This window comes from Sardina pilchardus, chromosome 11 (genome assembly GCF_963854185.1).
Source record: "Sardina pilchardus chromosome 11, fSarPil1.1, whole genome shotgun sequence".
In the NCBI taxonomy this organism is placed as follows: domain Eukaryota; kingdom Metazoa; phylum Chordata; class Actinopteri; order Clupeiformes; family Clupeidae; genus Sardina; species Sardina pilchardus.
Genome location: NC_085004.1, coordinates 12819099 through 12836062, shown reverse-complemented (window position 1 = coordinate 12836062; position 16964 = coordinate 12819099). Strand labels below are relative to the sequence as shown.

The 16964-nt window shown below is 49.3% G+C and overlaps 1 protein-coding gene across 4 annotated transcripts in view; it reads left to right on the top strand.

The window, feature by feature from the left end:
• Positions 1–16964, top strand: part of dennd2b (DENN domain containing 2B) — a 54444-nt gene that overhangs the window by 8622 nt on the left and 28858 nt on the right. For 3 of the 4 annotated variants that reach the window (XM_062549466.1, XM_062549467.1, XM_062549465.1), the window contains exons 2-4: positions 7219–7314; positions 12088–13392; positions 16238–16383. In XM_062549466.1, the coding sequence (XP_062405450.1) occupies positions 7241–7314; positions 12088–13392; positions 16238–16383 (1525 nt within the window). In that variant the 5' untranslated portion in view covers positions 7219–7240. Of the gene's footprint in view, positions 1–3028; positions 3077–7218; positions 7315–12087; positions 13393–16237; positions 16384–16964 lie in introns of those variants that run through there. The other variant, XM_062549468.1, reaches the window with a different exon arrangement.

Sequence of the window (16964 nt, the reverse complement as noted above, 5' to 3'; positions counted from 1 at the left end):
AAATGAGGTGTGTGTCTGTGAGTGTGAGTGTGTGTGAGTGTATTTTTGTGAGTGTGAGTGTGTATGTATGTGTGTGTGTTTGTGTGTGTGTGTGTGTGTGTGTGTGTGTGTGTGTGTGTGTGTGTGTGTGTGTGTGTGTGTGTGTGTGTGTGTATATGTGTGTGTGTGTGTATATGTGTGTGTGTGTGTGTGTGTGTGCGTGCGCGTGCACACCATTGAACATGCGCCTGGGGACTCAGCAGGGCAACACTTCACCTCCTCCTCTCACAGAAGAAAGAATCACGCCACACACCACAGAGACACACACAGCACAGAGAAACACACACACACACAGACACACACACACACACACACACACACAGCCAGTCTCCAGAGACTTGGCTCTCAGCTGTAGGGGTCAGAGGAACAAAAATGACAGGCCCTTTGTCACTTGTGTGTCGGAACGATGCTGGAGCGCTCGTGCGTGGCTGGGCATTGTGTGAGTTCAGAATTTTCAATGAGCCGGTAATTAGGAGCAGATGGTGAATCCAGGTGGACGTCCAAACCTCTGAGAAATCTTTCAGGTTAACTGAGACATTCCCCCGCTTGTTCTTTCCCCTCAATCTAAACATGACATCCTTGGACAATGACGACAGGCAGTGTGTACACGCACCATATGTCCAGTGTGTGTGTGTTGTGAAGTGAAACTTTTATGAGGACCATATGAAATTAGGAAGGGGGGGGGGGGGTTTGGTCAAGGGGACGGGAAAGCTCTGGTATGCCTCTTCATTCTCATCCAGATTTTGTGCATTTTGAAAAGGAGGATTTTTAGCGAAATAAACATTCCCTTGACGCAAGCTCATGTCGGACCTGTCTGGCTTTGCAAGCTTGCTCTCCTGCTACAGTATGTTCCACATGGAACAGAAGAGAGGAAAAAAGAGGACGACAAAATGTCTCTTAAAAAGTGTAAATGGTCCCTTGTGAGTACATGGCTCTGTTCGCTCACTCTGAGGTTATGATGTTTGAAAACAGTTGAGAATGTGCAGATCTCTCTCTCTCTCTCTCTCTCACTCTCATTCTCATTCTCTCTCTCTTTCTTTCTTTCTCTCTTTCTCTCAGACTCTCAGTCTCTCTCACAGTGTCTGTATCTACTGGCTGTGAGTAGACTCCATGGAGTTTTTAAAGCCTTGGAGGAAGTGTCTCAGCAGAAAGTGGACGGTGTTTTTTTGCCAGGGGCAGAGAGGTGCAGCAGACAGGAAAACACTATTAGGTCCTCATTGTCTATTTTTGGAACTCCCTCTTTGTCTCTGTCTCGTCCACTCGTAAAAGAAGCGCTAAAGATAGCAAGGGAATGCTAGAGATAGAAACATTAAAGACACTAGTAGAAGGGGACTTCTGCTGTCTTGTGTACGACCACCAACTCCATAATGTTGATACTAGAGATAGAAACATTAAAGAAGTTACTAAAAGGGACTTCTGCTGTCTTGTGTAAGATCACCAACTCCGTCTAGTAATGTTGATACTAAAGATAGACACATTAAAGAAGTTACTAAAAGGGACTTCTGCTGTCTTGTGTAAGATCACCGACTCCGTCTAGTAATGTTTATGCTAGAGATAGAAACATTAAAGAAGTAAGTAGAGGGGGACTTCTGCTGTCTTGTATGCAATCACCAACTCTGTCTAGTAATGTTGATACTAGAGATTAGCCTGGGTTTTCCCATACTGCCTTGCGCGGTGATTTCAATCCCGCTGCTAAGCCAGTCTGGAAACTAACGCCCAAATGTTCGCCTGATGTTGGCGAACCAATCACAGAACATCCGAGAAATTTCCGTTCCGTTCTTGCGTCTACATTCGACGCCAAAGGATTTACGGCAGCCCTTAGCGTTGCATACGAACGAGTTGGGTGAGCTATGCGCATTTGATAGACATCCGTGGCGCCCAATGAACGGATCTGGGCATTTTTTCAAATACGAGAAAATGAACGTCTGGTTGCCAGACCACGTCTCATTTGAGAAGTGGGAGGCGTTAGCCAGGCTAACTAGAGATAGAAACATTAAAGAAGTTACTTAAAGGGACTTCTGCTGTCTTGTATGCAATAACCAACTCTGTCTAGTAATGTTGATACTAGAGATAGAAACATTAAAGAAGTTACTTAAAGGGACTTCTGCTGTCTTGTATGCGATCACCAACTCTGTCTAGTAATGTTGATACTAGAGATAGACACATTAAAGAAGTTGCTAAAAGGGACGTCTGCTGTCTTGTGTACGATCACCGACTCCGTCCAGTCATGTTGATGTCCAGCGCTGTTGGGATGGCACATTCATGTGCGTTCCATCACTGGTTCCTTTGTGGCCCTTCACCAGTGTCCGTCCACCCTCTCTCAGACGTCTTCTGTATGTGTTGACTCTGCTGTTTGATTGGCAGCACAAATATTAGTGCATTCCTGTCTCGTGGACTGCTGGTCCGTGGGCCGCTTTGAACGTCACGGCTGACAAGGCCAACGACCCATGTGCATTCCACAGAGTGTCGCGCACACGGAGGAGTCACTGCGATAGTGTGTGTGTGTGTGTGTGTGTGTGTGTGTGTGTGTGTGTGTGTGTGTGTGTGTGTGTGTGTGTGTGTGTGTGTGTGTGTGTGTGTGTGTGTGTGTGTGTGTGTGTGTGTGTGTGTGTGTGTGTGTGATAGTGGGTGTTTGACTGGCTGATAAAGGGCTTACTTTTTAACCACTGCCTGCTCAAGGACGACAGGCACAAAGGGCTCCTATCCTCAGTCCCTCTGCTTTTTTGACAGCATCGTGCAGGCGTACACACACACACACACACACACACACACACACACACACACACACACACACACACACACACACACAAACACACACAAACACACACAAACACTATGTTAAGCTCAGTCATGCACACTGCGAGTATTTGGTTGAATTTCACACTGACCAATGAAATGGCGCCTGGCGCCAGCCTTGATGTTGAAAACAGTGACACGTGCATTGACCTACATGTCATTCAGCTTTGCTTGAGGAGTATTGACCACAGCAGAGAGTGGATGTTGTTGTTTTTGAGGGTCACAGAATGGAAAACTCGCGGTAAGTTTTTACTCTGGTGATAGTACTCGGTGTAGAGGTGCAGATTTACTTACTCGTCTGAGTAATTACTCTTGTGTGGTAGGCGGTGCTTTGCTCATGATGATGACTGACTACATGGAGGTTTGGGTTTTGAGAAGTGAAGTCAGAAACAGAAGTCAGTAGAAGGGTCACAAACACACCACTCAGACATCCTAGAGAGAGGATGGCAATCCGTTTTATAGGCTACAAGTTGTATAAACAAAGTCTAGGGCCAGTACTTAAAAATGATATCAGAGGTATCATCTCCGATCTAAAACGTCTGTAGTTTCTGTCTGTTGTACAGGTTTGGACTGTTGTTATTTGACGGTCCATTTTACTCGTGCTGATGTTTTCTGTATAAATGGGTGCAGCTCTGACTCTTCCTGTTGTAGATCCTAATCTGGTCGAAATGCAAGATTGGCCCTCTGTATTCCTACAAATGTCTGCTATTGTATGGGTTTAAGCAGTTTCCCTCAAACTTCCTTATGGAGCTATTTATAACACTATAATAAACTCCTAGTGTAGAAAGTGCCTCCTTGTATTATGCTTCAGCTAGATGTAAATACCGTGAAGGTATATGACTAGTCCATGTTGGTCAACACTTACACTTTGAATAGTGCTGAGGTGTTTCGTGAAATGCCTTGCCAGTTTGAACATTAACCCCGGGGTGATGTGCCCTTTGGGAGCTCCTGTGAAAGTAATTCTACATAAGAACAAGGGGGTTGTTTTGAGGGGCTCAGACTCTCAAAAACACACCATGGAAATACACTGGCCGCGTGTGAAATGCTAGGTTCTACCCCGAGGTCTCCCACTCCCAGCCTTTGGCCTTGCGGTTGCGCGGGAGACTCCTGCCGTGGCAGAGGGTCATCGGCGAGCTGCTGCTGCTCTCCCTAGTTCCCACACGCTCGGGTGTTGCAGGAGCTTGGCAGGCGTCCGAACGGCTGTCATGCGTTTACACTGAGCGTGCTCAGGTGGCAGCAGAAGAGTTAAGGGAGACTGAGCGTTCTTGAGAAAGGAGTAGGTTGTTAGCTAACAGCACACACACACAGCGCACACACACACACACACACACACACACACACACACACACACACACACACACACACACACACACACACACACACTGCGTGTTTCTGAACCGTTAAGGACAGGTAGTTGCATTGTTGGTGTGTTGTCAGTATTCTCAGTAGCAGGTTCCTCTAGATTCTCCTCACAAGTTTTAACCTGCTTCTGTTGCCCAACGGGCAGTGTTGAAACACATTTTCATTTTCTCACGTGTCTCATGACTTCATTCGCACAGGATACAGTAGACAGATATCTCCCACACAGAAAGTGAATGGTCATGTTCAGTGGTACATACATCTGACATAAGGGCCTTGCCTTTGGTCTGATGGTCGTAATGGTTAATGTTTTGCATGGTCCACACTATTGAAAAGTTTGTTTTCAATTAAGATCTGGCCCCTGTCATCACCATTGGTATTGCAGTGATTTCTCATTTTATGTCGTAGTGAAACTGCAAAGATCACATAGAGCCAAACTGGAGAATCATTGTGTCTGTAATGTTTTGGTAAGACAGAACCTCCGTCTCGTTATAGGTTTCTGAATGCACTCATGTCTGTGCCTGCCAAGCGTTGTGGTAGAAATGATTTAATGGTCTAATATCTTTTCAAGGTTGGTGAACAGTATTTTCACAGCTGTGCGTCCCTCAACAGCTCAATGAAAATATTGGGCTGCGTTGGGAAAAACACAGCTCTCTCACATGTTTCATCTATTCATAAGCACCAGTTGTCAGAGAGTAAAAAAAGATATCTTCAGCTTCAGCATTATGTGCCATTCTCTCTCATATATCTGTTGGAGTTCTCTGTCTCTGTCTCTATTAGTGACTTTGGTATTGTTTTCCCCTGCTGGCTTTTCAGCGATGAGTTAATGAGGCCAATCACAGAGTCAAACATGTTCAAGAGCATTTAATTAAGAGGAAGAGGGGAAGAGACAGAAAGAGATTGATTGAAAGAGTCTAAAGAATTCAAAAGAACCGGAGACTGGGAGAAAGAGAGAGTTGAAAAGAAGGAGTGACTGGGAGAAAAAGAGATAGAGAGTTGAAAGGGGGAGAACAGGAGAAAGAGAGAGAGAGAGAGAGTTGAAAAGCAGGAGAGACTGGGGGAGGTGTGAGCGAGGGCCCAGTGTGCCTGGTCCCAGAGGTCTGCAGTGGCACGGTTGTTGAGCGGGTCATGCGCTCCGCGTCAGCTGGAGATGAAGATGCATGTCCTGCGCAGTCCTCCGAGGCAGGAAATGGCTGACAGCAGGAATGCTGTCTCTCCCCTCATCCCCTCATCCCCTCATCCCTCAGCCTGCCCTGTGCTGTGCTGTGCTGTGCTGCGCGCGGCTCACAGATCGCAGCTCGGCCTCCTGCACTGCCGCCGCCGCTGCCGCCACCGCCGCTCGCCCCGCTACTTCAGACAACAACTTCCTGTGAATAAGCACCACTGGCCACCCCCAACTGACCCTACCCCCCACACACACACATCCCCACATACCCCCTCCTCCAGCTCCAGTTCCATCAGATCTCACACTGACCGCACCATAAACCGAAGAGCTCTTTAAAGAGGAGCCGGGGAGGTGGGGAGGCAGCTGTTTTTCTTTTTTTTTTTGCGTTGCTGGTTTCCCACCTCTGTTCACAGATGAGTTTGCCCTCTGGTTTGAGGGGAGGAAATGGCCCAGTTGCTTGGCATAGAGTCTGTGGGAGCCGGGGCCATGTTTGTGAATGTGCTGCCAGCAGAGGAGTGGATGTTCCTGTCAACGGCAGCGCGCTCCCATAAGACTGCTCAGGATTGGCCCGCAGTCCACGGCGTAGAGAGAGAGAGAGAGAGTGATTGTCAGGATCAAAGGAAAAGCCCATTTGACTTGTTTTGGAAAACACAATTAGACACCAAATGTGGAAATCTGAGCTTGAAGCAAACAGAACAAAGTTGCACAACTCTGTGGTTTTGTGGAGATAAGTGTGTGTTATTGGTGTTATATTTTTTGGGCCAGGCCTGAGCAGAGCAGACAGCAGAGACTAGCTGTACTGGAGGGCATAAGCACAGAAACCTCATCTCTCCTGTGGAGCTTGTAAAACCAATGGCTGCAATAAAAGTAGCTGCTTTTGTAGCCCTCCAAATTGCATAAATGCATGGGGAAAATAATCATTTTTTAACAAGCCAAAGGATTGAGCCTAACTGTAAATCTTTGCTGATTCCTTTAAACAGACTGACAAAAGAAAACTACACCCTCCATACCAGTCTTACCACTGTTATCTCTCTCCTATTCCAGCATCACTTTCTTATTCTGCCTTTCTTTCTTTCTTTCTTTCTTTCTTTCTCAATGTCTCACCCTATTTGGTGTTTGACAAACCAGAACCTTGATCCTTTCTTCGTATTTGAGTCCATTTGTGAGCCAGCTTTAAGTGCCCTCACTAATGGCCTGGATCTTATGGTTTGAGATGTATAAATGTTTTGGCTCAGTGAAGCCATGAAGTGACCATGAAATGTTGAAAGCCGTGTTTCAGCTAATGATTGCAAATCTCTGTGCAGCCTTGCTGAATGATCAAAAATATTTCCTCGGTTTCTCTGGCAACCACTGGAATTCGTCTTGTTTTCTGGACATCGCGTCAGTGCATGAGTGTGCTTTTTCAGCAGTGATTGATCTTGAGAAATTGGCCAGAATACTCCAACTAATCTTAATGTCACTACAGTGAAATATATTTTGGCCTTTCATTTGGACTTCATTAAGGTCGCGTTTCATTGAGGACATGTTTTGGATGTCAGCAGACTTTGCCTCAGTTGGATTGTAATGAACGCAAAGTATTTGTAGTTCAAACATAAATACATTTTCTCGCAGTAAAAAGCCTATAGCCCATATGTACAGATATGCCATAGCTCATACACGGTATGACTGTGAACAGCCTCAAATTCCTCCACTTTTGTGTGTTTTGAAATCCTCAGCTATGAAACACGTCGTGACCTATTCACCTCCATACACACACACACCCACACACACACACACACACACAGAGAGCAGTATGATTTTAGAGGCATAAAGTTAGTAGATGGCTGTTTGTCTTATTTGATGTTCTGTCTGTTGGCCAGGTGAGTGGGCGGTCAGGTGAAGATGACTGCCAACAAGAGCACCAAGGCCGCACCCAGAACAGGAGTGGGTAAGGAGGCCCAGGAGATCCCCGACAGGTGAGTGATCTGCCCCAGATCCTCGCTCAATGAGAGAGAGAGAGGGAGAGAGGAGAGGGAGAGAGAAAGGAAGGGAGAGAGGGGGAGAGGAGAGAAAGAGAGGGACTGTTAAAACATGTAGCTGTCTAGCGAGAAAAAGTAACTGACTGAATCCAATCAATTTGTTTATTTGATCCGAATCCATGTATTTGGTAGTACGTTAAGCTGTCTTAATCCACCGTTTTTATGTTTTCACAAAGGAGGGATCGGGTGAAATCATCAGGGTTTCATAAAAGCTGCTCTTCTGAAAAAGGGGCCCCATTCAAACATAAACTCCCCTCTCAGCCCAGGCTTGTTTGAGTTAACATGTTGAGAGCTGACATTTTCCTGCTGCAGACGCAGGGACAAAACTGGAGCTGTGTAATGAAAGCTCTGGAAACACACTCCTGTCTTCCTCTGTCATTTGTCATCCCTCGTTCGCTTCATACACACTGTCTCCGTCTCCTACGAGTCGCCCTCCTCTAAACTAGCCATCGCAGGGAGAGAAATGTCTGCAGCGGCCACCGCTGAAATACATTTTGGCCTCTGACAGCGTTTGCCTCATAGCAGAACACAAGAGCCAGAGCTGAAACTCGTGCTGTTTTTAATATCTCCCCAGCGAGCTATGACTGTTCCGTCAGACAGACTCCTGGCATGGCAATTACTGTAGCGTATCTTATCATGGCCCTGCCAGGTTGATCCTTAGTGGTGATAGGCTTTATGGCCGTGAGTCAGCGATGTGGTGGATCAACGTGAACTTCCCGCGTTAAGTGGCCCTCGGTTTCCTGAGCGGTCCACTCCTTTCCGACTAAGTCTCGTGTCGTTGAGTCAGTCATGGGCGTCTCGTCCGGAGCCTTGGCAGCAGCGGCTTGGCACCCCGTAGATCATGCTGATGCCTCCTTTGAAGTTCGACTCAATATTTATTCGGAATCTGATTTCAGGACGTGCTTCCCAGCAGTGCCATGACAGTTGGTGTAAATACAAAAAGCACAGTTACAGGAAGAAATCTGATGTAGTGGACTAAAATATCACCACGACTCCTCTAAAGAGAGGAATGTTCCCCAAACACTTTATAGAATACATTTCCTTGATTATCGCCGATCGCAAATTATACGATAAGGCAGTTATGACTTTTTGAATGTCCATGCGCGCAGTCCAGTGAGCGGGAGACGACGCTAGCGTCGACACCCATCCTCCCACAGGGCTGTGTCTGGCGGATAAGAATACACCCCAGCGTGGACTCTAAATCACAGCCTGCGCTGGCGGTCAGCTCTGCTGAGGGGACGCATTCTTACGGAGAGAGGATTCTAAAACGCCGAGCGTTCTGAGGCAAGCTTCTCATAATAGAAAAGATAATAACTACAGGAAGCATGATTCACCACTGGGGCTGAAGGCTGAAACACCTTCAGCTTTTTTTTTGGAGCAGGAGGGGGCGGAATGAGAAAAAAGACTTCGTCTTTGATTCCGAGAGAGAAGGCCAAGGTGCACTCATTGGCCTATGTGTGTGTGTGTGTGTATGTGTGTGTGTGTCTGTGCGCGCCGTGTGTTTCTGCTTTGATGTGTTTTTAATGGAATCCTGTCGATCTTCTCTCACCGGCTACTGAGGGAGCAGGAAACAGCCTGTGGTCAGACTCGGAGCGGTGCTGCCAGATCTGGTGGGTGTTCGTCCACTTCTGCCAGCCAGCAGCACAGCACAGCTCAGCTCAGCTCAGCTCAGCTCAGCTCAGCTCAGCTCAGTCCAGTTCGGTCCAGCTCAGTCCATGTGTGGCCTGGGCAGTGGAGTGTCTGCCCCTGCTCCAGCACTTGGCTTGTTGTCTCTGGCCACAGCGTATGGCTGCCATAGACCCTCCTCAGCCCACTGGCCAAGCCCCAACACACACACACACACACACACACACACACACACACACACACACACACACACACACACACACCACCAACACCACCGCCAGGGAGAGAGAGAAAGAGAGCGAGAGGAAGAGAGAGAGAGAGAGGTCTGGTCCCTGAGTGGAGAATCTTAAAGGGGCTAGTGAGCGTTCATAGAGCTGGAACGGATGTCACAGGCACATTTTTGACCACACTCTGTTATTCCATAGCTGATTGCGTTTAAACGCAGCTATAAATGGGGAATGGGTGGATCGGGTTGAGCTCAGATGGAAGACTTGGATGGAGTTGAGAAGCCATTTAAAGTACATTTCCAGTAATGGGATCTTAATTTGTAATTGTTTGTTCATAGGATTACAGAATGTTTAATACGTGTCTAAATATTGTTAAAGGCATCATTTTTTAAACTTCATTTTAGGTCATTTTGGTCAAAGTTAACGACCCGTTTTTTTCGGTATGGTGTGAAATTTAGCTTGCTTGACAGAAGTTGGTCTAGTCTCAACATGGTGATTTGCAAATAAAAAAGGAAAAAGAAACAGATCAAATCAGTTTCCAAACTCCATGTAAGGAGCCAGAGTGCTCTGGTTTATGTGTAGCGAGACTTGCATTACATGTGTTTTCGTTTTTACATTATTACCTTTTACAATACATAGCCTGACTCGGACTGGGTGACCCTGGGCTGACCTTGGGCCGAGGTAGGGCTCAGAGAAAGTGATGGAAATATGTTTTCGAACAGGTCAGCAGCCCTCGTTGTAACCCTTTGGAAATGCCTTGTTCATAATGCCTGAAACTCCTGAAACGGCCCTGTGCTTGATGGAAGAGTCGTAAAGCGGAATAGGTATGTTGGACTCCAAGGACTGGCTCTGACCCCTTAATGAGTCGGGATATTTCTCCAGGAAAGAGTGCAGCTGTAGCCGGTAGGTCGCCTGGTCAGACACCGGGCTTGTTAAAACATCCCACCGGCCTCCTCGTGGGCTTTTATGATGGATGGCATTGGTTCGCTTCATTCACTGAATTCCTTCTGGGAGCCTTGCCTGTGCCACTACTCAGGCCCTTACAAAAGTCCCCTGAACACATTTTTAATGGAGGTGGTTCATTTGGTTCATTGTGTGTGTAGTTGTAAGTGAACAATTTCCCTGTCTGTTACTTTCATTGATGCCGGTCTGGTTTTGGCCATTGTGGAATTTTTACATGGGTGTGTGTGTGTCTGTTTGGTTAATGTGTTACGTGGTTGCTCCTTTAGTAAATAGAGTGACAAAATTCGCTGGCCCTTCCAAACGAAAGTGCACAGGGAAAATGCTTGGTCATTAGGCACTGACTTGATATGATTCAATTCAGGAGTCATTGGGAGGAGCTGAACTGAATGGAAATTGCCACTGTGTCTGCTTTCAGTGTTTCTTTATTTGTTTAAATACTCCACAATAGTCTGCAATTCCTATAATCTAGGAATTATCAGCCATCCCTCATAATGACCCTTAGGACACTTTTACTTTTACGTTTATCACACGACTGCAGCCAGTGACTCAGCCTGTGGGTGCGAAATCAGACACAATGCAGTTGACGATAGTCTGACTCTGATGCTTGGAGGTGTTGAGTTGAAGTAAGTGGTTGTCTGCGGACTGTGGCTCTTTAAACTAAACTAAGTTAGCCCGAGGAGGGACCTGTGGGGATCCAGGTGCTGTGTGTCCCGGCCCCACCCTCACCTGGTGGGGTGTGAGGCGATCTGCCCCAACCTGCATCCTGGAACACTAGCCTGGCCTCCTCCCAACCTGCACTCGTTATTCCTGCTGCCTCCGCCACTGCTGCCGTGACATCAGATCTCTCTCTTTCTCTCTCTCTCTCCCTCTCTCTCTCTCTTCTCTCTCTCTCTCTCTCCCTCTCTCCCTCTCTCTCTCTTCTCTCTCTCTCTCTCTGTCTCTGCTTCATTCTCTCCCAGGCAGGGGCCAAGTCCAGTCACAGTTCCTGGAATCTGCTGCACTCAGGTTATTTTGAATAGATTGGGAAAGTTTCTGTCTCCTCGTGTGTGTGTGTGTGTGTGTGAGTGTGAGTGTGTGAGGAATCTGAGAATGAGGTCAGTGGAGCCTCTCTCTCTCTCCTTCTCTCTCTCTCTCTTTCTCTCCACTACGAGTCTCCGGCGCAGTGATTGAGCAGGATTAGTGTGAGGTGTGACCCAGGGCTGTGGGTAATTAGGGGACGGACAGTGTGCTCAGTGTGATGGACCGTGAGCCGAGACAAGAGTCCCGGCCCGCCGACGCTGTCTCAGAGGACTGCTGAAGGTAGGAGCTCCTCCATCTCCCCGAGCCAAGGCTTTCCCAGGGCTTTTGCGTGTGGGGTCCACATAAATTCTGCCCAAATCACTTTAATTATGTGGAAAAATCCACACATGCATTTTTACTGAGCATTTTGTGTTTGCTTTGGCGGAGAGTTGGCTTTTATGCTGCCAAAGTTATGTCAGATTCCCCTGGTACTTTCCATTGAGTGTTTTACATGTGTGGTCAGTGTTGCTGGTACTGATAATGGGAAAGATCTATCCTTGTTTTGAAGTTTTTCGCCTTCCTTCCTCTTCGGCGAGGAGGAACTTTTCATTTCACGTCTGAGTGAGTACATTGATTTATCTGCTGGCAGGCTTGAGTATACACCTGAGCTAACCACGGGCATTCCTTGCCTAATTTCTCTCACTGTTCCGTTGATGGGAATCAGGGAGGTGTTTTTGTTTTGTTTTTTTTCCTTCAGCTCTTTCATGGTGTTTAATGGTCCGGCTGACCGTTTTTCCTTGGGAAAGAATTCCACAGCAGCAATCCGAACCGCCTCGTGGGAGTGTAGTTCTATTCTTTTTTTTTCTCATGTCCTTGTCTTGCGCTCTCGTTTCAGGTGCCAGTCCGTTTCCCCTCCGCCCCTCCTCTCGTCCGGCAAGGGCTCGTGCCGCGCCTCCCTCAACGACGGCGAGGACTCGGCGCCGCTGTCCCGGTACGCCAGGGGCAACTGCAAGCACCTGAGCCTGCGCAACTGGCGCGAGAAGAAGAGCGCCAGCCTGCGCCCGGGCCTCTCGCTCTCCGCCGACTTCGAGTCCCAGAGCCGCCTCATCAAGGCCAGGAGCATCAGCTGCCTGGACAAGCGGCTGTCCATCTTCAAGCCCACCCCGCCGGGAGACGACGCACGCAGCCAGGAGCAGAAAGAGAACCAGCAGGAGCAGCCGCAGGAGCAGGAGGCTGACCAGTCCAGGGAGGGTCTGACCGCGGGGCCTCTGAGCTGGAGCACGCTCTCGCTGGGGCCCAGCTCGTCCAGCTCCTTCTCGGCGGCGGCGGCGGCCAACAACGGCCACAAGCGCACCCTCTCGCTCAGCCGCACCGGCGCCGGCCCCTGCTCCGCCACCATCCGCAAGAAGATCTCGGAATGGGAGTGCCGGCGCGTGTCTCTTCCTAGGATGAGCCTGTGCCTGGACAAGAGGCCCGGCGGCGGTGGGGACGGTCTCCCCCCGTCGCCCTGCAGCGAGAAGAGCTTCGACTTCAAGGGCGGCCGCAGGATGAGCACGGCCTTCTCCGAGTGCTCCTACCCCGAGACGGAGGAGGACGAGGCGCTAGCGTCCGACAGGGAGTCCGTGGGACGCTTCCAGAAGAAGTCGGCCAAGACCGAAGGGTCCGCCGTCTTCCTGCGCTCCTTGACGGCGCGCAAGGAGACCTCGGCCGTCCTCAACCGGATACAGAAGATCGAGCAGGCGCTGAAGGACAGTCCCACGCCGTCTCCGCCCCAGTATCTCAGCAACTCCTACGGCCTGGACAAGGGCCGGCACAAGGCGTTCACCATCGGCGGGCTGGAGGACCTGGACAGCGCCTGCGGCAGCAAGCGGAGCAGCATCTGCTCCATCGCCACCGAGCCGGACCTGGCGCCGGCGTCCGACCGGCTCTCCAAGCTCCGGCAGCGCTTCAGCATGTGCTCGGCCCGCTCCGAGAGCCCCGAGCCTCCGGCGGCCAGTCCCGGCGGCACGCCGGTCAACCCTCTGCCCAAACCCAGACGCACCTTCGAGTACGACGCCAACCGCAACCATAAGGGCGCGACCCCCAGCAACGGACTACCTCCCACGTGCGAGTCGCCACCACCGCTGCCCTCCACCCCTGCCCCCTCCCTCTCACGCAACCCCAAGACTGACCGAGGCTCCTCTAAGAAGACCCAGGACAGGTGAGGGAAAATGGCTCCATACCTAGTCTGTTGCCAATGGTGTGGGTGATGTGTCTGGTTTCACGCAGTACTTTGTCTTTATGAGTTAATGGTAGAATTTTGTCCAGTTTTTATGTATGAGAACATACAGTATCAGCATTGTTGATCTTTTCCAAAGTTCCATGTAGGGTTAAAAGCACATGTCCCAAGTCAAATACATTTATCTTGCGGGATGACAGAGCAAAGTCTAGTTTTTAACAGTAAGAACACAGAGAATCCATTTGTTTAGCTCCCTTCAGAGAGAGGGAGAGAGAGAGCGAGAGAGCAAAAGAGAGAGAGAGCGCTCTCTCGGAATGTCCAACCATTTATTTGTGTTGGACGTGGAAGCATCTGAGACATGTTGTGAGAATGCTGTCCCGGGTCAGGATCACAGGCGAAGCATTCGCTTTGTTGATGTTGTTGCAGCGATTGAGTTATTGGCTTTTGTGTCTCGGGCTGCGGGGGCAACGTACAGTAGATTGGCTCTGCTGATTTCACAGACTCTAATGTTACTAAGTGATTGGGTTCCACTCAGTCTGCCCTTTGTTTAGCGCTTGATAGTGTGCAGGGACCAGCGTCCCGTCTGATTTTCATTTTCCCAAGGACTCCGTGTTTTCCCATATTAAATAATTGTGCTTCTGGCATCCAATTAGGGATATCATGTCATTACAACATGTTTCTGGTTGTATAGCCTCAACGGATCTGATGCATTTGATAGGAATACGGACTGGATTTGTTCCACTGAAACGAGATGTACTCCAATTTCCAACGTTCTCTGCTGCTTACCCGGATTTGCTTGGGTTGTAAGCATGTGGGCATCTTTAATTAATTTGTCCGTGGCGGGTTGCCATGCTCTGGTCAGTGAGACAGGGGAGATTCGCCACAGATCTCTGCTCAGTACAGTAGGAGGTGATGAAACGCCACATTAAATATAGACCGGCTCAAAAACATGAAGCATGGCTCCTTGATGTCCAAAGCATTGGCTCACACACCTCTCACACAGCTCCAAGTTGGGCCACGATCTGAGCAGGCATCCACTGAGAGAGAGCGAGAAGAGAGAGAGAGAGAGATACAGAGAGAGAGAGAGAGAGGGAGAGAGAGAGAGAGAGACAGAGAGAGCTCTGGCTGCAGCTCTGATGACTTTGCTGTACGCTAACTCGAATCCTCCGAGAAGATCATCAGATAGGCGCCCGCCGGCGGAGAGGCCCGCTAACGGTGGACCAGCTGGATGCTCGTCCCGTAGGTCTCCGTGGCAACGCGCTTGGTGCCTCTGTACCCTTGCGTTCCCATGGCATCCAGGGTGACTCCCGGGGGTTTGTTTACGGCTCTCGTGGCCTGTTTAGATGTGCCTGGGAGAGGCGCTTGTTTGGGCCGACGTCTGGCCGTGGAGAGCGGCCAGAGGATCCTATCCTTTAATGTCCTCGGAGCCTCATGTCCATGTTTAACATTCCTGTGGCCAGTGTGGACTCCACTGTTTGGAAGCCACGGGCGGAGTCAGAACCAGGCTATGATATCACAGCGCTAATATGGGAGATGCCTCTGACGCACACGCATACACACACACACACACACACACACACACACTGTACAGTACACACACATACACATACAGTACACACACACTCACACAAACAAAGCACAAACACACTCATACACACAAAAGCACACACACACATACACACACACACACACACACACACACACACTCACACACACCACAACACAACACACACACCCACGGCCAGATGCCGGACCAGCCATGTTTTGTTCAGGGGGAAATAAACAGGAAACCGTGGGCCAATCAGAGCACATGTTGCCGTCAACCCAATTGGGTTGCTATGGCATTTGTTCGTGTCCACATTGTGTCTGTCTCTTCCCCCTCATCAGAGTCCTCATTGAAATGTGTTGCCTCAGAGAGAGGGCTGGTGTGTGTTGTGTGTGTGTGTGTGTGTGTGTGTTTGTCTGCACATGTGTGTGTCTGTGTATGTGTGTGTGTGTGGGGTTGCCCGCCTTTTATCTGCTCAGGTGGTCCTCCTGATTGCAGGGGAATGGGCAGTGGGGATGGCGTGTGTGTGTGTGTGTGTGTGTGTGTGTGAGTGAGTGAGTGGACCCAACTGGACCGCTCCTTGTGTGTCTGAGCACGTGTCCAGCAGCGTGACCGGGTGAGCTTCACCGGGCGCGTAACCGAAGCGTTCCGTTCGCAACGCGTAAAATCCATTTTAGAAGACTGGTCTATTTTTTTTTTAGTACGCCCTACTAACGCGTCTGGTGTAGCTACTTCCATTGATCATAGTGATTATTAACTGCTGCAGCATACGCGTCGCCAACGGAACGCTTCAGTTACACGCCTGGTGTAGCTCCCCTGTGAGGCCCGTGGTATGTTGTGTAGTACACTGCTGTGTCCCATGGTCACTTTACTGTGGCGCTACACGTTTCTCTTCTGTAGTATGTTGTGTAGTACACTGCTGTGTCCCATGGTCACTTTACTGTGGCGCTACACGTTTCTCTTCTGTAGTATGTTGTGTAGTACACTGCTGTGTCCCATGGTCACTTTACTGTGGCGCTACACGTTTCTCTTCTGTAGTATGTTGTGTAGTACACTGCTGTGTCCCATGGTCACTTTACTACGGCTCTAGACGTCTATTTTCTATGGTGTTTTGTGTCTCACACTGCTGTTTCCCATTGTCTCTTTACTGTGGCTGTACAATTCTCTCTTCTGTGGTACTGTATGTTGTGTAGTACACTGCTGTTCCCATGGTCACTTTAAGACAGCTCTACACGTCTTTTTTTCCTGTGTCCCGCTCACCGTCGCGCGTGTCGTCCTCAGGGAGTCGTGCGAGTCCGAGGACGCCGCCAGCCTGCCCTCCTCCTACCCGTCCTCGCCCACCGAGAACGGCACGGCCTCCACGGGCACGCCCACGCGCACCAGCTCCAAGAGCCCGCAGGAGGAAAACGCCTACGAGGACATAGTGGGTAAGACACACACGCACACACACACACACACACACACACACACACACACAGACACACACGCACGCTTGCATGCACAGACGACCAGACCTTTGAAGAATGACAGGACTCTGTCGTGTCTGTGAGGAGCCCACTGAGAGGGAATCTCAAGGAGTAGAGAGGAATTTCAGATCTGCAGAGCCACATGCGATGTCCATGACAGCAAGCAGTAGTCTGCCAGACGGGACTCCGAGCAAGGGCAAGAAACTCTCACTTCTGATTTTGGAATATAGAGTTAAAGTGGCTCATGTCTGCATAATGCCTGTCATTATTTCTACAAACATACTCAGTATGACTGTTTTGGCATGTTTTATTTGTTTTTGTTTGTGTTTTTACACAACAAGGATCCATATTGTGTTCCACAAAGCTGAATTTGCCGAGGGGCACTGACGGTGGCGGACGTATGAAAGGCAGAAGTAGCAGATGGGTTCCATCATTCAGGTCCTCCAGCGCGAGAGAGGAATTCCACAGACAGATTTAGATTTATGCTGCATCCTCGTCCTATGGGAGCAACCTGTGTCAGCCAATTGAAGCATGCCTGGAAC